The following is a 21,500-nucleotide window of genomic DNA, read 5'->3' on the forward strand; positions in this document are numbered from 1 at the left end:
TAATTGTAATTCTTTAATGTCCTGTAGTGTGTTACATACTCTTATGCTGTTTCTTCATAGTTATGAGCTTAGAGTTTACTTCTCCTAGTCTGACATACCATAACTCATGTTACCCTATAAACCTTATATTTAAAGGGGAGGCTGTCCTGGGCCATCACCTCAAAAGTTCCATTTAAAGGTATAACTATGGGGATCAAGACAGGTAAGTGCCCTCAGATTCAAAAGAGAAAGGAAAGTACATGTGGCCAGAAGAAACTAGTATTCAACCCTCAAAATGTTGCTTTTTATGTCCCATTCATTCTCTGAATGTGTGTGTGTGTGTGTGTGTGTTTCTGTGTGTGTGTGTGTTGGGTGGTAGTGATGAAAAGGAGAATAGCATGTATATTTCTGTGCATTTTGCCTCACGTATAAAACAGCTCAATATGATTCTGATACCCATACTTTCTTGATAAGGACCCAGTTCTCATGCTATCAGGTAGTACAAAGTCTGGGATGAAACAGGTTAATGAAGGTAAGAAATCATGTTGTGACTTTGACTTTATAAACACTTGGATGGAGTGAGATAATGGCATTGACTTAGAAGTCATTGTGTACCCGCCATTCATTCCAACTGCCCTCAGGAGCTCATACTCTCATGAACGAGGCAGGCTGAATAACAACAGTAAAAAGGTAAGTACAAGCTCCAAGTACCAAGAACATAAAATTGTGTATATGACCACCTTCGGTAACAATTGAACAAAGTTTGATATATTAAGGATTAATTAATCACAGAGGATTTAAACATGTGCTTAGCTTCACACATACAAACTCTGAATACTTACATGGAGATAACACATTTTGAAGAGAATTCTCAAAGGGAAGGAGAAATCGGGTCTGAGAAAGAGGATTAGGATCCTAATAATAGGCACCTAAATAATTCAGTGGATTGGAAGCTTCACAAGGGCAGGAAGCTGACCAGTCTTGTCCATCACCACATCTCCAGCTCCTAGTGCAATGTCTTGCATATAGTAAGCACTTAAGAATGTTTGTGAATGAATGAATGGAGAGGGAAAGAAAAGAAGGCCAGTTTGAACATGAGAAATGATTTTTTAAAAAAGAACATGGAGGCATATACCCTGAGGGAACCAAAATTGAAAAAGACACATGTATCCCATTGTTCATTACAGCACTATTTACAATAACTAGAACATGGAAGCAACCTAGATGTCCATCAACAGATGAATGGATAAAGAAGTTGTGGTACATATATGCAATGGAATATTACTCAACCATAAAAAGAAATGCCTTTGAGTCAGTTCTAATGAGGTGGATGAATCTAGAACCTATTATACAGAGTGAAGTAAGTCAGAAAGAGAAAGATAGATACCGTGTTCTAACGCATATATATGGAATCTAGAAGAATGGTACTGAAGAATTTATTTACAGGGCAACAATGGAAAAACAGACATAGAGAATAGAGTTATGGACCTGAGGAGAGGGGAGTAGAGGGTGGAAAGAGTAACATGGAAACTTATATTATCATATGTAAAGTGGATAGCAAACAGGAATTTGCTGTATGGCTCAGGAAACTCCAACGGGGCTCTGTATCAACTTAGAGGGGTGGGATGGGGAGGGAGATTGGAAGGGAGGTTCAAAAGGGAGGGGCTATATGTATACCTATGGCAGATTCATGTTGAGCTTTGACAGAAAACAACACAATTCTGTAAAGCAATTATCCTTAAATTAAAAATAAATAAACTTAAAAAAGAATACGGTAATTATTGCCTTAAAGAAGAGAGCATGTTGAGCTCAGAGAAAGAAGACCCGTCAGTGCAAATAACAGACTATTGACTCTAATTGCTAATGCTGATCATGTTTATCCCCACAGATGAAGAGCATGATCTAGAAGAGGATGAGAGTGGCACTCAACAAAAAGGAGGTATGAGAGCCTCAAAAATGTACAGGTGCTGGGTAGAATATTCAGGCTTCCCACCGGAGAAAGCACCGTTCTCTGATTACAAACATTACTGGACTAGCTACTAAGAGGGTACTGGTGTGTTGACCTCAACAGCCCCGAATAAGATGACTGGACAGGGAAATAGCTTAACCTTAAAAGTAACCACCCGTTCACGTTAATTAATGTTCCCAGAACAGCTAAGATTTATCCTAAAGAGGGTGAGAAGCCGAACCAGATATTTATTTTTCCCTATCAGTATTTCTTAAATCAGTACAGTGAAAATAGAATTGCCTCATCTCTGAAAGATCAGAGGATTGAGAATGGAAAGAATGGAAATGTCTCCTGTCTGAGAGGCCCGGAGATTGCAAGTTCAGAGGGGAATGGAAATGTGTCAGATCTGAAAAGTGAGCGTGGGGTGAAGGATAGAACTGCTTGGTGATGCTGACTTCTGATGGCCTGGTTTGATTCCAGGCACATTTGGAAATGAATATGTAACAGGTTTGTTGAATACAAAATTACATCTTATTCATCCCAGACTGTTAACCATGCTTCAGTCTGTTAGTCAGCCCATCCTTTCTAAGGTCAGATGCCCCTCTAAAGCCCCCTTAAGTCGACCAAGGTCCTAGTCTATCATTGTCTATAAAGGAATACATGATGTACAGGCCACCTCAAGGACATTTATGCCATCAGCAGAGCCTGGAAGTGACTGATTTAGATACTAGCTGACTTTTTCTTTGAGATTCTATGGAAGTCTTAAGCCTAGAGATTCTTTCCCTCTTTCCATCCTTTTCCCCTTCTGTTTCCCCAGCCCCTCCACCTTTTCCCATTTTCCTCCTTCTCCCTTTCCTTGTGCCTTTTCTTCTCTTCCTAATCCATTCAGCAAAGCCCATTTCCTGGGTGAATTCTCCATGGGAAGTAAATATGTAACAGGTTTAGTGAAGGACCCAGCTTCTTCAAATGAGAGAAAAGACAGCAAAGAGGCAGCATCAGAAGTCACGAGCCAAAGCCAAAGAGAAGTGAAGCAAGTATGACAGGAATGTTAGTGTAGTTTCAAGTAAGGACCTTATGACTGTTAGCGCTTGTGATTAAGTCCTCTGTGAATTTTTTTTTTTTTTTACTGTTCTACTTGCTGTACAGAATTCCAACAACAACAACAAAAGTCTGTTTCTTTACCAACCCATATCCCACATATGTCTTTTCTCAACCAACTTCCCTCACTGGTGCAGGAAAGAAGCACTTCGTGTGGACAGCGTGGGTGGAGTAACTGGAATCTTCTTACTTTACATTAAACTTCCTTCAGGAAGCAGCAGCCTTCTGGCAAAAGCCTAAAATTCAGTTTCAGACTTCTCCCCCGTCTTATTTCTTCCCTCCACTCCTCTTTCTAAGGTTCAGTCTGAAGAGTGAGGAGAGATTTGTCTCTTAACTGTTCCAACAGCTATAATTCACATACTTCTTTAAAAAAAAAAAAACTTTGTTTCTCAAGCTTTTTGCCTTCAAAATAGGTGTTGTTAAAGAGCAGTGAGCTCTAAATACATTTCTATGGTTTACACTTCCCACCAGTTATAATGATTGGTGACTTAGGGATTAAAAAGCAAAGGAGGACTTTCCCCTCTCTCTGCAGAATCTGAGGCAAGAATTTTTATTATTATTGTATTTACTTATTTATTTATTGAATTTATATGATGCCTTTCCTACAAAGGAGCTATAGCAACGGCTACAAATATGTAACATCCAGGTGTCATCACTTAGCTTTAAAACAATAAAATATAGAGCTTTGAGGGAAGGGTAGACATATAAAAGGCAAGAGCTCCAGGACAGTGTAAATTCTTCTATAATAGGCAAGCTACACAAGTTTGGTTCACTTGGGCAAGTCAGGTGTCACATGCCCTTTGAGGGGGAAAAGTATTTTCTCCTAAATGATACTATGGCTACCAAGATTGCCTTTAAAATCCACATGCTTTTCTTCACTATTTCAGGGATCCTTTCCCTGGAATGCTGTGCTTTTTCCCTGATGGAATTGCTAACATTTTTAAAGCCTAACTAGGATCTTATCAGAAGAGAGAGAAAAAAAGAATTCAGTTTATCCTGGTTGGGTGTTAATGACCCTGTAAGATGTAATTTCTTTTATTTTATTCTGTTACCTAGAAAATCTATCACAGCCTTGTAGTATTGATTGTTCAATCTATAAAGAGCTCGGTTTACAGCTTGACTGTTAGTAACAGGGTTATTCTAATGAGTGACTCTTCAACACCTCAGATTTTCACTAAATTCTAACCCATCAGCCTTACAGTCTAACACTAAGTGTCTTTGGTGATGATAGCTTATCTCCATTCTCTATCATGAGAAGGCATATCCAGGTAGCCAAAAGTAAAATTCATTCTCTGCTGTTTGTATGAAAACAACTGGCCATTTGCTTGGCTATGCCATGTCAGATCAAAAGCAGGGCTGGAGGCATGAATCATCCTTAGAAATGTCAAACCTCTGACCAAAGAAGATCTTGAAACAGGTTGTTTTTGCCCTGAAGTTACGGGCAAACTCAGCCAAGGAGGAGACCATGTTCAGTCATTTCTGCAGAAAAATGATTGCTGATGAGCTTTCCATTTCTGAGGCATTTTTTTCCTCTTTAGTGGCTGCCAATGGTGTAAATTATTACATAAAAGAAACAGAGGGAATCCACAGAGGTATTTGCAGCTCTTATTAATACTTTTTGAAACCTGGTTTCCAAGACCAAACATGAGTGGATCATCACCCAGCTATAATTTTGGGCCAATAAAAGGAACATACAAGATGAAAATTAGAATCTGTGAATGTGCCCCACTTCAAGACCATGCTTATAACATTAGGAACCATAATAATGTCAGAACTGAAAGTCTTAGTCACTCAGTTGTGTCTGACTGTTTGTGACCCTGTGGACTGTAGCCCTCCAAGCTCTGTCAATGGAATTCTCCAGGCAAGAATACTAGAGTGGGTTGCCATTCCATTCTCCAGGGCATCTTCCTGAACCAGGAATCAAACCTGGTCTCCTGCAGGCAGATTTTTTACCATCTGAGCCACCAGAGAAGGCCAATAATTTCAAAACTCAAAGACTAAAAAGCTATGAGAACAAGCAAATGGTATTGTTTAGTGGCTTTTCCTGTTCTGGTATCATAGTCAGTAGAGCTTGGCAAATTTTTCTATGTCTCTTTCTTTCTGAAATAGCTAATGCGTTATGAGACTGAGTCTGCTTAATGGACTGTATGTAAACAGTGGCCTTTATGGCCTGGTCTAGAGAACATTTCAAGTCCCTTCCAATGGGCCACTGCTTTGGCCTTCTTTATCCATTTCTCATGCAAGAACTGGCTTTATCTGTCTTCTCCCTTTGTCTCTTTTCCATAACCTGTTAAGTAATTATACCCAGGGCCACACTGGCACAGTCCTTTTGCTTATCAAGAAAATGTAAACAACATGCTGGCTTGCCTTTAGCCTCTTTTCCTTGGTCACAGCTTGAATTCTGGAGCTCCCCAGTATCTCTCAAACAGAAACCCACAGTGACGTGTGAACTCTAGAAAGAGCATGGTCAAGCTCTGTTGTGTCTAAGGAGGGGGGCAGGCAGAACCGTGTCCGCTCCTTTCACCTTAGGACTCTCCACATCATGGTGGCTCATTTTCAAATATCGACTCTGTCAATAGTAGCACCAGCTTGGCCTCCGTTACTAGAGAAATGACATTATCACTGGTTGTAAAGACTTGGTGTGGAATGACAAATGCTTTGCAATAAATACCTAGAAAAGAGAGAAAAACAACATATTTTTAACTTGCTCTGCTTCTATTCCTCCTAGGACATTTTGCCTGCTTGGGGGCATCGCTTCTCTTACGTGGGATAAAAAAAAATAGGATGCTGCCCCTTTTTTTCCCTCTAGTAAAAGTCCTCCTCAGCTCTGCTAGCAATTTAAATGCTGTGATCATACCCATTAGCTTCTCTATCATTGTAATTGTTGTTAATTGTTATAACTGTTTTAGTTATTAGTGGTGTCATTATTGCTCTAGGTCCTCTGTCTGTTTTATGCTGAATATATTAGTGCTTTGCTTTTGAATTACCAGGCTTTATTTAGTGCAGAGTTACGTTTTTTGGAGAGACATTGAGAAATGCTGGCATTAAGCTTTATTCTTTTGTTTTTCATTCCAAATGGACAGACTGGAAAAAAATAATTAGATGGAATAATGTCCTCAAAATGAGAATGAGGATGTTCTGAATTAATTAAATGGTCAGAATGCTGCACCATTTCTGATCTCAGACTGCTGCCAAAGGAATGTAAACCTAAAGGAGCCTCAGACCCTCCCAGAGAGTCAATCCTCCCTCTCAGGCTCCCAATTCCTTACTGGTCTAAAGACATCCGAGTCTCCTCACGCATCCTCTGTTCATAGGAGTGCTGGACAAGCCTAGGGAGAAGCTGGCCTGGCCCAGCAGACTCTCAGCCTTCAAGCTCTTCCTGGGACCAAGCTGCAGGAATAAAGCCCTCCATGGTCTTACCTCTTCCCCTCTTCGAGGTTTGATCAGGTTTTTGTTTTACAACTTAAAGCTTCAGGGAAGGCTTCCCTGATCCCTCAGACTATGTTAGATTCCCTGTTATACACAGCACCCTCAGCTTCTCGTTTGCAGATACATCACAATCATAAATAAATAAATGGTTGTGTGACTTTGTTTCATGGTGCCGCCCCTGCTGGATGGCAGCCCTAAGGGCAGGGACCGTGTGTATGGCCCATGCAGAATTCCCAGCATCTTGCATGTTTGCTGAAGGCTGAAGAGTGAATGTAGTGAAGTTGTGTGCATATATACACATAAATACCAGTCACCTGTTTTAAACTGGGAGTCTTCAATAGAGTCCAATCTTATCCAGCTAAGACATTCCTCCACTCTGATTTCATTAATACCAGGATACCTCTCTTTAGACTGTCAGTCCAACCTCCTCCCCATTTTTATCCTTCATTCTGCTTATTTTCCAAAGCAGCATTGTTATGGTTCTGATGATTCCAGTTCTTGAACTAGGCTAAGCGATCTCCTGGATTCCTGAGTTCTATCTTCTTTGGGCCTTTAGCTTATGAAGAACTGAAAGTGTCTTCCACTTATAGTTTTTCTTGGAAGGTTTTTGTTTTTCTCCTAGCTTTTTGCATTCCCTACAATCTGCTGCGCTTTTAGAATAGCTCTTTTTCCTGGTGTTCTCCACAGGTGTCTTATATACCCCAAATCAAATCACTTTCTACATAGAGACTCAAAAGGTACCCATCATATCAAGGAGCTAGTCCACATCCAGGCACGTGGGGGGCATACACCACAGTGACCATCTGCTAGGCCAGAAAAGGCCAAGATAACTTTGTAAGTCTTACAATTTGAAAACCTCAAGTGATTTTTTTTAAAGTCTATTTTTTATAAAATGATCTTCTTTACCATATATAAATCCTTGAAACATATTGATGTCAATGTACTTTTCATTCCTAAACTTAGCCCAAATCTTGGCATGAATAATCAACTACATTACAACTGAAAATGCATTATATCCTCTGGGAAAACTACTTTCACTTTTCAGGAACTGATATTTTTCTGTTGATTCATACCCTGATATCCCTACCAAAATATACCTTGTCTTTTCAGTAATTAGCATTTTTTTCCCAATGGGTTTTTTTCCCAAACATGTTCTTAACTCTGTGGCAGAATGTTTCCAGTGCAGTCATCTTATTTGCTGCCCTCTGTTGTCTACTGAATATATAAACTCTGCGAAAACAAAATATCCTTGAGTTTCTATATGGTTAACATTTTCACTTCTGTTTGCAATATCTGAATCTTAACTAAATAGCTCTGTCTCTCCTCTGTTTTGTACACTTTAAGGTTCCTACTAAAGTTCTTTCCCAGAGACACATAAGGATCTTGTTCTTCTGTGCCTTTATTCTTTGAATTGCTCGTAAGTTAGGAACAAGGAGAAAAAAGGCAAATATAGGCAGAGCTTCTGTCCCCACACTGCCCACTTCTCTCCACCTATCCCATCCTTAGCAACTAGCACCATCACTCTCACTGGAGGGTCAAGACAAATGAAGGGAAAGGTGGAAACTGGCAAAATAAGGTGCCCCCCAAATCACTTGAGGTTTGATTAGAACCAGGGCTCCTGACTCCTGTCATCAGAAATGTCACCTTTTGTGGGTGTTCTGCATACAGTTCTCATACACAGTGTCCCTAGAAATGGCGAGCACTGCCACATTAGCCCTGGTCCAGGAGGCATTAGCACTCCTGCCATTCACATCCCCAGATCCTCTCCCACATTGTACTCTAGTGTTTAACCTTTCCGGGTAGAAGAAGATCAATACAGATTCTTCATTGTTAAGAATCAATGCCTGTCCTGTAGCATCACTGCCATCTAGTCTTGCTGAGGAGCCAGTAAATCTCTCCAGCTGTTTCTGAAGCTTGGTTTGTCCTCTTCAGCTGCTTTCATTTTTAATGCAGATCACTTTGGTTTCTGTTCCCCAGGGGGCTTACTGATAAATCTTGGAAGACATGTTCAGGGTCTACAAATGAGATGCTGGAAAAGGGCCAGCCCACCCAGAATTTAGTTGTAATGGATGAGACACCCCCTTGGTTCCACTTAAGGACTGGGCTATTCTTTTCCACATTTATTGGTAATTACCTCATATAGTAAGTACCTGGGTGGGAAGTGCAGGATGAAGTTCCTGTGTAACAGACGAGGCCAACCTGTGAGGCCACAGTGCTGATCTGTGCTGGCTGACTCAGCCTTTCTTGTAAACAGGCAGAAGTTGGAGACATCTCATTCCTTCAATGCATAATAAAAAGAAGCACTGGATAGTTTAGATACCCTGTATGAAGAAAGTCTGACAGAAAATCTCTTTGTGCTGCTTACTTATAAACCAAGTGAAAAATTACCTGCCTGGTTTTCTTTTATTAATAAATGAATATATTTATCATTTTATTGACTAGCATCTGACTAAGGATGATCTGTAAACATTTAATGTTAGTTAATAACCTCCTTCTCCCACAGTCATTTGGTCTTGCTGAGTGTTTGGCTGTATCTCATCCCAAACCCCTTGAATCTTAGATTTCCTAGGGCCAATATCAGAACCTTGTTTCCATTTGCAGCAAAAATGTGGGCTCCGTAGAAAAAGACAGAGTCCTTTTAACTTTGATTTCTCCTCTCTTTGATCAGTGGACTATGCCAGTTATTACCAGGGCCTATGGGATTGCCATGGTGACCAGTCAGATGAACTGTCCTTCCAACGAGGTGACCTCATCCGAATTCTGAGCAAGGTAAGGGTTAGAGTATGGGCCTTGGATCAAAAGTTCATTTTCTCACTCCTGATGATGTAGTCACCCATCCAGAATTATCCCATGTCATATATTTTTCATGCGTGTATTACATGGCCCTCTCACACATGAGTAAATCTCCACTGTTTTAAAATTGTCAAAGTTTATTTGAAAATTCAGATTCAGGAACTAATTTCCAAATTTAAAAAATACAATAAAGTAGACACAATACCAAAATCATGCCAATCAAAATTTGATCTTTTTAAAAGGGTCTATGTGATGCTTAAAACATCATTACCATATACATAATTTACTACAATAAAGTACTTTTGAAAATATTCTAGCTAGGTCAGCTGCCTTATTTCATTTATAGATAAACAAAACTGTAATATAATTACGTATGCAGGGGGAAGTCAGAGCTAGTTAGGTCAGTTTATTTGAGTAAGTGCTGTAAGGCCAAGATAGTGAATCCAATCCACAAGGGCTAACTTTATTCTCTTCCTCAGTCACAAAGTTAGCACCTAGCCACAGGTAACTACCTCACAAATGGTGTTGTTGAATACCAAAGAATGGGCCAAAAAAATAAGATAGATTGTTTCAGATCCATCACCAGTGTGAAGAAGATTTAGAACTCATGGGTTACTCTTTGAGGGATCAGTAGCATCATCTTTGTAGAGGAAGACTGCTCATATTCCGTACAGGTGGACTAAGGAAATAAATTTCTGTCCCTGAAAAAAAACTTGTTAAAAAGCTCTCCCTCTACGAGACAATCAATATCAACAAATACATTTTTGAAAGGGGCACAATTTGCTCTTTAATTGTTGAGTATGTGAACTCCATGGGCTTCAAGGGTGGTGGTAGTGGTAAAGAACCTGCCTGCCAATGCAGGAGATGTAAGAGACATTGGTTCGATCCCTGGATTGGGAAGATCCCCTAGAGGAGGGCATGGCAACCCACTCCAGTATTCTTGCCTAGAGAATCCCAAGGACAGAGGAGTTTGGCAGGCTACACAGTCCATAGGGTCGCAGAGAGTCAGACACGATTGAAGCAACTTAGCACACATATTCAGGTAAACTCCATAAAGAAAAATAGAAAACCCATTGTGTTAATAACCCATCATTTGCCATTCATCTTTATTCTGTGAATGTCATTACCTTGGCCAGATGTTTGTCTCAGTCTGAAATATACCAGAGCTTGTTAGAAAAATGACCAGGACTGATCAAAGATAGCTTTCAGCAGTTACACGTCCTCTTTGAACTAGGACCAAATTCAGATCCAGCCTTTTTTGAGACAGTGGGAGGCCTGCAATCCCTGCTGAATGAGATCACAATCTTTTAGTGATCTCTTCCAGACTCCAAGTTCAGCACCCACCTTAGTGCCATTCCGGTGCAGCTCCAATACACCAAGAATAAATTGAAAGCAAAGAAGGGAGTGGACATTGGCCTGATTGGTATTTCAAATGCCCGAAAGCAAGGTTTGCCGTGTAATAGAATTTGTGTACATTACCACGCTGGCATTACAGGGGTAATCGAGTTATCCACTCAGGTGTGACCAGGCCTCTGTTTGCCCAGAGCCTGCAGGTGAACAAATTAACTGTTTACATTGTCTGAGGTGCCTGCAGCAGGAGGGGGTGGACAGAGCCAGACTGTCTGCTGGCCTTCTCTCTCGGCCATGATTATTTTGTTTGTTTTGCATGTCTTCTGCCTTTGTTAATGGCTTCTCACTGGGGGTCCCTTTCCTCCATTTAGAAGGGGCTGTGCGGTGACTTGCCGGGCGGTACAGAGCTGTCTGTGGTTGCCAGGGCTGTTGTAATTTTGAGATACCGAAGAACATGGGGACCTTCCCAAATCTGGATTTTTTTAAACCAATCCCTCCTCCCCTCCTCCGTTACTAAAAGCTAATATATCAGAGTTTAATTCAGGGGCAGTACCTTGCTGCCTCGGTTCTATCGGTCTTCTTTCTCTGTCTTTTGTAAGGTCCTGAATCTGTTGTCTTCTCTTACCTTGATAGTAGCACATTTCTTACTCTAAAAGCTACATCGGTTGCCTCCCTTCTTCACATTGCTAACCTCTGCATGTCAGGGAAAGAAATGAGAAGCTAGAAGCTTAACTGAAGTTTCCCTCATAAAATTTCATTCCAGTTAACGTTGGCTTGGGGAGCATTTCAGATTGGATTTACCTTTATTATATTATTTAACTCAATAAGAGTCCTTGGACAGGAAGCAACCTTAAAAGGCCACCCAATCCATTCCCTTGCCAATTCAGGCAGATAGAAAAGGAGATTCCACTACCATTATCAGCTGTCTGTCTATTCAGATGTTCAGTTACTCCTAATCTCAGGAATTTTCTCTCATATGGATCCTAAATTTCTTTCACTTTAGCCTCAGCTGCACTTTTGGTGAAGATCCTGACTACCAATGCAGGTGATGTAAGAGACGCTAATTCGATCCCTGGGTTAGGAAGATCCCCTAGAGGAGGGCATGGCAACCCACTGCAGTATTCTTGCCTGGAGAATCCCATGGACAGAGGAGCCAGTAGGCTACAGTTCAGAGGGTCTCAAAGAGTTGGACATGACTGAAGTGACTTAGCACGCATGCACGCAACCCCAGCTGCCTTCCTTTATTGGAGTCAGTTATACTCTGCAGCCTGCCTCTCACACCTGTAGGAACAGAACTGACTCAAGTTGAGGTTAGTCCAGAAAAATTATATCTAGAAATCTGCATTTTACTTTTCTCTCTGACCAGTAGAACCTTTGTCAAGCAAGAAAAGCCTGCTTCTTAGGAACCTGGAGAAGTCTATTTCCCTGAGACAACACAAGATGCAGCTCAACTTACCTGGAGTGGTTTCCTTGCCTGTAAAATGAGGGAGTTGTGTTAGACCTCTGAGGTTCCTTCCACCTCAAACATTCCCGGTCTCAACAAACATGGTGAAGCTGACATTGCAAATCTGCTGAAGAAATTCCACACAAAGATGTGTCTTAGCTTTCATTATTTTTTCAGATTAAACCAAAAAACGCCTGCGTTCTTTTGTTTTGGACCCTCATAAATACATCTGGCTTTTCCCTCTCTCTTTGTATGATGAGAGAAATATTCTGAGAGGTAGGGAGTAGCAGGTAGAGAACAGGAAGTGGGGTGGGAATAGGGGAGTAATAACTATTCTTGGGCTCCTACTGCTTCCTTCTGCTTCTTTCTCTCTCTCTTTTTTCTTCCCCACTTTGGGTGTTTTTTTTTTTTTTTTAAGTGTAGTTGATTTACAACGTTGCATTAGTTTCTAGTGTACAGCAAGGTGATTCAGTTTTACACATATATATTCTTTTTCAGATTCTTTTCCAGTATAGTTTATTATAAGATATTGAACTTAGTTCTCTGTGCCATACAGTAGGACTTTATTGTTTATCTCTTTTATATATAGTAGTATGTATCTGCTAATCCCAAACTTCTCATTTATCCTTCCCTCTCCCTTTCCTCGTTCGTAACCATAAGTTTGCTTTCTGTGTCTGAGTCTATTTCTGTTTCATACATACCATTTTTTCAGGTTCCACATACAAATGATATAATATTTGTCTTTATCTGATTTACTTCTCTGATAGTCTCTAGTCCCTCCATGTTGCTGCAAATGGCATTATTTCATTCTTTTTTATGACTGATTAGTATCCCAGTGTGTGTTTGTGTGTGTGTATACACATATATACCACACTTGCTATTTTTTAATAGTTGCCCAAGTATGACCCAACCCTGAATCCTAGAATCCTCCAGCCAAGAGAGTCTGTTAGGGTCTAGGGTTTTTGGGCAGGAATGATCCCAGAAAGAGAACTACTTACCCTTTAAAAAACTTTTTTTCAGAGAAGTTCATTGGTTGGGTATCCAAATGCCCATTGCCTGTCCTTAGAGAAGCAAGTTGTCAACAGGTGGTTTATTTATGGGACCCTGAACAAAGTCACTTAATCTTGCTAATCCTCAGTTTCCTCGTCTGTAAAAATTGGGATAATTTCTATTTAAAGGATGTTGTGATACTTTAGAGAATTGTGTAAAGAAGTGCCTGGTATCTAGGATGATAACTATGATTATATTCCCCTCTTTTCCATTAACAACAGAGTAAAACTTTTGAGGTCAATGTTGGGTCCATATTAGAAGTTCAATAAATTATTAGTGAATTGAGAGAGAAAAAAAGATATCCTGTCCTGCCCAGAACACTTCACAGAGATGTTTGAAAGCTCAAAAGGTCCTCACTTGGGAATAGAAAGTCATCCAGTGAAGAAACTTTACATGGAACTGCACTGTGCCTTTCCTGGTCTGAGAGAATTCATCACTGGCAAAATTGGTCAACAGCTCAAACTTCTTTGAGGAGAGGCCAGAGCCATGTTATCCCAGCTCTGAAACAGTAACCAAAGACACAGTCAGCAGGACCCCTCTTGCCTCCCCCAACACATCTATCCATTCCTAAGACCCAAGGTTGCATGCCCACATAATGCACTGAGTTCCAATTTGGGTTGCAAATATATTAAAAGGAGATTTTAATAACAGAGCTGTGCATCCATTCGTTTTGGACCCAGATATTTCTGAACAGCTCTTTTGGCGCGGGGACCGAACTCCACTTCCGCCCATGCAGGGACGCAGCTCAGGCCACAGCGGGGTGTTCAGCGCTCTTCAGTGGCTCCAGATTGCGGTGCTTCTGCAGGTCTCCTCATACGTAACCGATGGCTCCTGAGAGCCTGCCTCCCGTAAATTACTTCCCACGATGCCTGCGACCACCGCAGAATTCAAGTTTGAATAGAGCAGGAAAAAGGTGTTTGAAAGGCCTGTTCACTCAGCTGCATTTTAATTTCCTTTTCAATCTTGTCCCAATTAATTTCACAGAATTAATCTCACAGAAGCAAACGCGGCAGCACTGAAGCTGTGGTTTTAGTGTGGCGGTCGCTCTGCCTGAACATGAAATAGGAGCTAATATAAAAATCCATCTGCTGTGTTTGAAATACACACCGGCTGCTGCTCAGTCCTGTCTGACATTCCAAACATCAACAGCGGGGAAAAGTGATTTGGGGGTTAGTGGCCATCAGTACTTGGCAGGGGTTCAACAACAGGTGTACTCCAAAAATCCATTCAGCTTGGGCACCAGGCATGACAGGGCAGGTGCTGAATCACCCTCAAGCCAGCAGCACAACGCCCTGGCTTGGCTCCTTTTATCTGAGGATCATAAGGCCCTTCTGGGACCAGCACTGCTGTGGGCATTTATCGTAAGTGGGAGAAAAGGCAGTGAGAGGTCTCTGGTTGAGTCAAGCCACAGTTTGCAGCTTACAGAGAAGTGACTCTGCCTTCTTGGCTTAAAGGTCTCTCACCAGAGAACCATCTTCTAAATAATAAAGGGGTTTGTTCTACTATTCGAGATAACTTAAATAAACACCCATTTAAAATTTAAGCCTCCTGTTCGAGAAGTGATTTATAGTAGTAACATGAGCTGTCCAGCAGATAAGGGCAAATGAGAGAGAGGAAGAGCTCTTTCTCAATTGACAAGGAAGAAGAGGTCCCTGAAAGAGGTCTTCCACTTAAGGTAAACAGAGCTGATAGGCTACATCTCTTGGGCTTATGTTGGTGTGCCTCATGAAATGGCCCTGGGCTCTTCCAGAGTTTCTCCTGCTACTTATTCAACCATGGAAGGCAGCCTTGGAGCAACAAACTGGGTGCCAAGAAAGGTTATACTTACATGGTGCTGAGACAGGGTGCAGAGATATTCTCATCACCCCAACACACCATGCTTTGGTTGTCTTCTCTGCTGGTAGAGTTGATATGGGAACAGGGAGCCTTACAAGCAAGATCAAGTTTGATATTGAACATAACAATGCTCTCAGGTGGCCATAGGTCTTATGTGGATGAGGATGGACCAATTTCATCACCCTGGGTGACATTTAGCTTCCAGCACTGGGTTGTAACTACTTAACTTCAGGCTGGATCGTGGCTCCAAACCCAGCACCTAGTTATCTGAATGCAACAGGCCTGCCCCACCACACCTGGACTGTGTTAACGTGACCATGTCTGTTATAATGGGATTTTTAAAGCCCAGTTTTCTTCACCTGCTCCCTCAAAGGACTGCTTAAAGAATGTAGACCTTTCCCCTCCCTTGACCCCTCTCCTCCAGAAGAGATTTGTATGTTGTAAAAATTATCTGAATGTAGCAGTACTTCCTCTTTTAAGTGTGCTTAGTTGAATGTGACAACAGCCCTCATAAAAACAGATAAGTTAATTCCTTCAATTGCTTTAAATGAAGGCTTTTTTTTTTTTTAATTTTTATTTCAGGGCTCTGAGGGAAAGGAGGTGTTTGGTGACATCTAGTGTCCATTTAGGACTTCCTCAGGCGCTATTACCCTCTGCTTGGCTGAGCAGGGGACAGGCAGGGTAATTTGGGAGGTAATTCAGGGGTAGGAAGTGAGGAGAATACGAGAATACAGGCCTGGGGCACAGACTGCCCAGACACAGCGATGAAACTGATCAATGCCTACCAAAGAGCTATCATTCACCTCTGACCTAAACAAAGGGGGCAGTGAGGAGGGGTATCATTGGAAAAGATCTTTTCTTATTTATGATGATACGAAAAGAGAAGCAGAAGCTGTCCCCGTCACCCCATTTCATGTTAACAAGCAGGTCGACACTGTGCTGTGATGACGAAGATGATGATGATGATGGTATTTTCTCTCATCAATAACCCCTGTGGGAGGCTATAGAGTTGGGAGGATGGGAATGGGATTTGGGGTCAGCTGGAAGGCAACGGTCATACACCGGTCAAATTCAGTAGAGGCCATTCCTTTCCCCCAGACAGGAACCAATCGTCTAGAACAAACCCTGGCAGCCTCATTCCTTCCAGGTAATTTTTATAAATGAGGGGACACCCATTCCAAGAGAGGACAAAGGGAGAGGGTGTTTGTGAGTGAGTGTGTGTGTGTGCGCGTGCATATGCATGCATATAAACCTACAAGCAAGAGGCCCGACTGCTTATCAACCCTAACCCTGGCCATTTATTATAAAGCCCTTTTTAAAAAAAAAAAAAAAGTAAAATTGGCATTTTCCACTTTAACCTCCTTAGTCCTGAACTTTTGTCCTAGACAAGACCCTTCACTTTCTACACACACAAACACACACACACACACCCCTTTCAGTCAGGTGGAAAGTCCCAAATTCAATAATTAGCCATGAGACCCAGACAGAAATGTTTACCTAGAACCATGTAAGCCATACAGGGTTAGGTTAATGCTCAGAATCGCCTGATGCTTTACAAACTCCAGTGTAAAAAAAAATTCCAGCCATTTATTTTGCAGTGAATTTATAACAAATGCTGTTTAAAGGCTTCGTCTTTTGACAGAGGTAATAATAAATTCACTGTTAAAGACGGTAGTTTAATTCCTTATACCTCCAATACTGCACAGAATAAACCATATTCATCACTGAGTAATTTTTTAGCACATAAATCTTTAAAACTAACCGGTGAAGGCTGTTGAGACTGAAATATTGTGAATTTATTAGATATGCCCATGTAGTATTGGATTCAGAGGTTTCCACTCGAATATATTATGGGGAAAATTTGTGTCTTTAACTGTGACATTCCCTCCATTTCCCACTGCCAGTAGTATAACAAGCAGCTCCTCCAGAGTCAGCTGCACGTTTATCAGACAGAGATTTAGTGATCAACTCCTCACTAATCTGCCAAAGAGGTTGGATGACATTTTGGTGAGATGCTCTATTTAAAAGGAGTCACGAAAGCTTTGTTTCTGTGTAATTATTTTCTCAAAAGGAATTCAGCCTCCCCAAACCTCTGTCTGCCAGTGTTTCTTGGTAGTGTATGGATCCAGCTCTCCAAACAAAGTAGCAAAATATTGAAGCAAATTATAACCTCTTACAAATATACAGGGCAGTAACTTCTATGCATTATATGACTAGTTATGGGGGGCTTGAGGTAACCGGTTAGAACACAGAAAAGCTGGAATTAGCAGATGTTGCCAGACGTGTGGTATTTAAGACTAATAAAGGTTATATTGATTCTAAAACTAGAAATAATAGACAATGATTTCAGAAACCTTACTATTTAAAAACTTTAATCTTGGCATATGACATAATCAAGATACAATTAAATCCTCAGATTTGAACAGAACTCCTTTTACTCTTCTATATAATTTTGAGTTAAAATCTGTGCCCGTTAGATGAATATTCTGAACCTTTCTCATTATGCGCTAGTGAAGTGACATTTAAACTGACCAGTTGATTATATCAAATTGTAATACCCTCTCCAGTTTCATTAAGGATATATTAATACCGCTAGAATGAAAAATATTTTTTCTTTTAGATGCAGAAATGAGCATCATCTTTTCAGCAAAGAGCTTTGGCGATCTTCTTCTTCCCACTAATATTCTGTATTTGGCAAGGGTTCCAGATACTAAAAACTTCCAAGGAGGATTATGAACTTTTAAGATTTTTTTAACAAAATAAAATCATTTCTAACTCTTAAACAAAGGTGAAAAATCTCCTGGCAGTGCAAGATTGCAGCCCATCGGAGTAATTGTTAAAAGACAGAACCCGGCTAGAAAGATAAGCGAAATACCAGCAATTAATATTCAGTATTTCACATTCTAGTCAAGAGGATGTATTTTCCTTTGTGATGTGGCTCATAGCTAAGAGTGTTGGGAGCCAGACTCTGAGCTCTCTCTTCTTTTTGTGCATGAGGATTAAGGAAAAAAAAAAACAAAACAGCAACAACAATCCTGCTCCATCTGTAAATGAACAAACATCTTGATTTTATAGCTATTTGCTTTGTAAAACTGAGGAATGAAACAAAAATTACTGGATGCCTAAGTAACACTTTAATTCCAAATTCATTTACGCTGTAGCTATGTAGTTGTCACAAACCATAATGCAGTATTTAATTAAAATAACAGAAGTGCATCTAGATATGTCCTGGGGTAGCTATCACCAAATTATAGTCTATGCTATCCGTATTTTATTTATGAAATGGCAGAGTCTAAGGTGCAACTAGGCTAATACAAAAGCATAAATATTTTAAACCTGCATTTTTATAAAGGCTTCTTTTCTCTCCTGCTATGTCTTTAAATTTTTGCTCCTTCTATCTTTCAGGGGTGTTTTTTAGTGGGATTGTTTTGATGTTGATAAAGATCTTTCTTTGTAACTCTTGCTTTTCAACTATTGACCTCCTGCTTCTTCTGGCTGTGAAATCCCCCATCTGTTGTCATGGAAAGGCTTGTGAGGTTTCACAGGAGCTACAGTGAGCTCGGGACATCTTGGCAGAACTTGGACGTGGAGGGTAGGAGAAAAGCAAACCATCTTCAGTTCAGTGTGCTGGTTCCCAGACAGTCTTCCTTGCGCCTTTTTCCACCTATAAATACCCATTATAGTTTACACGCTTGCTTGCTCTACTTCGTGAATGTTCACATGCAGACATACTGCTCCTTTTCATAAACGCATAGCATCTATCTTACACGCACCCACCATCTATCTCTTCGTTCACATTGGCTGTCCCATCCACCTCCTTGTCTGCAGAATTATGTTCAGCAAGGTCCCGATTTATAGGAAATAAATAATGAAAATGGAACCGACTGGGAAAGATAATCGAAACATTCAAATTGTTATTTTTCACTGTACTTTCTACAAACAGCATCTGTAAACACCTAGCAAAGGTGTTCACTGATTCCTAAAAAGCAATCAGTGCCTATTGGAACATTCTGATCTAGTGGGTCTCTACATTGTATCTTTCCTATTTTGTCTTGTTTTTGAATGATCTAAGTTCTCACCTTTTTTAAATGGCAAATGATGCCGTGTTATTATTTTCATTCTTTCAGCTTCTGATTTATCCTGTTTACAATGACAAGTTTTTGTCATCATTTATCCTCTAAGATAATCCTAAGAATTATGAAATGAAAACAGTAACTGCAGTCACCTTTTTAAAGAAAATAGCCCCTGCAATTACTGTATAAAGATATTTGGTAATGGTAGCATCAGATCACAGCCTGATCCTGCAGCAAGGGTCTTTTAGAGAAGGGTTTCTTATACACACTTGTAATTATTTTAGCCCCTTTCACAGGTCACATAGAAAGTTAATTTCAATAGCTGCTAATTTCCGTCCAACAAGAGTGCGGTACTTTAAACCACCCAAAATAATTGGATTCAAAACAAATTTAGGAAATTGAGTGTGTTAGCAAGCAAATAAAAATATCCTTTTGGTAAGGAGGAGGGTGAAAGTAGTAAAAATGGCCTTTTTTTCTCCCTTCTTTCCCCTTCACAACTTTGCCATTAAAGTTGCACCTACAGCTAGAAGTTTGTCCGTGAAAAATGGTCATTTTGTTTCTCTGCTCAAAGAATGTTATTAAAATGCTAATTTAAAAGAAAAAGGAGTTAAATATCTAGCGATGGTGCATTCTAATTGCAACCATAATGAGCTCTCTAAATGTGCGTGCCCCTGACACACACAGAGCATAAACAGCAGTAAACAGATCATTAGTACCCGCGTTCATTTATTCTGGCGACCTTACCATGACCCCACCGAGGGTAGGGTGAAAAGCAGGTGGATCTGGCTGTGACACCCCCTAGAGGGATCCAGGAAATGAAGCTATAAGCGGTTGTCATGGAAACGCCTATGTGTGCAGATGATGTAACACACCGACAGGCTGTAGGCTCCGCAACTGGGACGTTGCCTTTCCCTCGCCGGAACAATCTTGTGGATTAAATTATTCATTTCTTTAATTCACATAGCAAAAGGAATCCTAATTTTCTTGGTGATGTGCAACTCTTCCATTTGTCTAAGGTCTGGAACATAGTGACTTGTCATCCTCTCTTTCTCCAAAACCTACCCCAGCTTCTTACATTCTAGACCCAAATCAGGAAATCTGACAAAATTAAGTGGAGGAGGCAGCAGAAATCTGATGCTCAACATCTGTACGTATAGAGAGAAAATCTAAGATTTTAAGCTAAAATTAATAATATAGACAGTGTCCCTTTCTGATGAGGGCATGGTGACCAGGGACTAAATGTATACCTGTCCTGAACAAGATGGCTTTATTTGGAGCAGGGCAGGGTCAAAGCAATACCTGATGCAGTGAGAAAAGCAGAGAAGCACCAGCCCCAAATGAACACATCGTCTGTCCTAGCAAGGTGCAGTGATAAGAGAAAAACAGAAGAGAAAACGAGCATCTGCTCAGCCCTTCACATGTCCAATTGAGAGAATGGAGATTAATAAAAATAATTCTTTGGAGAATGATTCCACTCTATCCTACCCTGTTTTGCACCAAACAACCTCAATAACCTTACGGCAACAGTAAAATAACTTTTCCTCTTTTTTTTAAAGGAAGCAAAAAAGACGATCTCTGGAAATTATTTTAAAATAAAAAATATCCTGGCCTGCGCCTCCCCCCATTCCACCCCCATTGCACTTTAGATGAACCTGTGATATTGTAGCAATGGCCCTTGAAGTGCAGTGGGGAGGTGATTTAGGAGAATATTAAAGGCAATGTGGAGATTCAAGGCGCCTCTCTCAGGGAGATCTGGAGAAATACGCAGCACAGATGGGCCGAGCAGATTAAACATTTCCGTCACATTGTTTCCAAATTGTGTTGTGGTGCCTGAGGCTGGTACTGCGGTCAGAGCAAAACAGAACGGTGCGGGGCTGGGAGCTGCACAGTTTATGGAATACATATTAATACTCCGGTCTCACATGGTATCACAATTCTATCAGCTCGGCAATGGTGCTGTCTCTATTGTTTCTGAATTCTGCGCTTGGCACCTTGCTTCCTCCTGTCTGCAAAGTGTTTACCTTCCCTTTATCCTTCCTGTCTCTTTTAGGCAAAGTTCAGGTTGTGTGTTTCTCTCTCATTTCTCTCTTCCACACAGCCCTGTACCCCCTGCCCTCTTCACTCTGCGGTTTTCCTGTCATGCACACTCTGTGTTTGTACACACTCCCAGGCCACGAGTGTCCACTGTGTCCGCTTTGTGCACAGGTCCTGCATCCTTGCCTGGCTCTGACTGCAGTATCCACTCACACCCAGTTCAGGACATCAGTTCAGACTTGAAGCTGAATAGTCCCCTGGACTCAAGGCTCTCAGACCCTCCGTCCAGCTGGCACATTCCACTTCTCAGAACTCTCAGCTTTTAGCCACAGTGAGCTTTGTGGAGTTGCCATGTGCTCCCTTCCCAGCTGCCGTCACTGGCCATCCACCTTTCCATGTCCCCTTTCCTATACTCAAAGCCCCCATCCCCAGCCCAGGATCCAGGCTCACCAATGTCCAGGTTAGC

General features: G+C 41.0%; 1 protein-coding gene and 1 long non-coding RNA gene across 4 annotated transcripts in view; one reads left to right on the forward strand and one right to left on the reverse strand.

Moving 5' to 3' along the window:
• SKAP1 (src kinase associated phosphoprotein 1) overlaps positions 1–21,500 on the forward strand; it is a 296,312-nt gene that overhangs the window by 264,607 nt on the left and 10,205 nt on the right. For both annotated transcript variants that reach the window (XM_020870783.2, XM_070479337.1), the window contains exons 10-11: positions 1,868–1,918; positions 9,123–9,223. In XM_020870783.2, the coding sequence (XP_020726442.1) occupies positions 1,868–1,918; positions 9,123–9,223 (152 nt within the window). The remainder of the gene's footprint in view (positions 1–1,867; positions 1,919–9,122; positions 9,224–21,500) is intronic.
• LOC110123070 (uncharacterized) lies at positions 3,361–20,006 on the reverse strand. Of its 2 annotated transcripts, none has more exons than XR_002309423.2 (6): positions 19,745–20,006; positions 13,449–13,591; positions 13,040–13,188; positions 12,054–12,165; positions 8,605–8,732; positions 3,361–4,504 (listed from the first exon to the last, which is right to left on the reverse strand). It is a non-coding gene; the product is annotated as an uncharacterized lncRNA (long non-coding RNA). The 2 variants fall into 2 exon arrangements; XR_002309421.2 differs by having other exon boundaries at positions 3,361–5,696.

Source organism: Odocoileus virginianus, chromosome 17 (assembly GCF_023699985.2).
Source record: "Odocoileus virginianus isolate 20LAN1187 ecotype Illinois chromosome 17, Ovbor_1.2, whole genome shotgun sequence".
NCBI classification, from domain to species: Eukaryota; Metazoa; Chordata; class Mammalia; order Artiodactyla; family Cervidae; genus Odocoileus; species Odocoileus virginianus.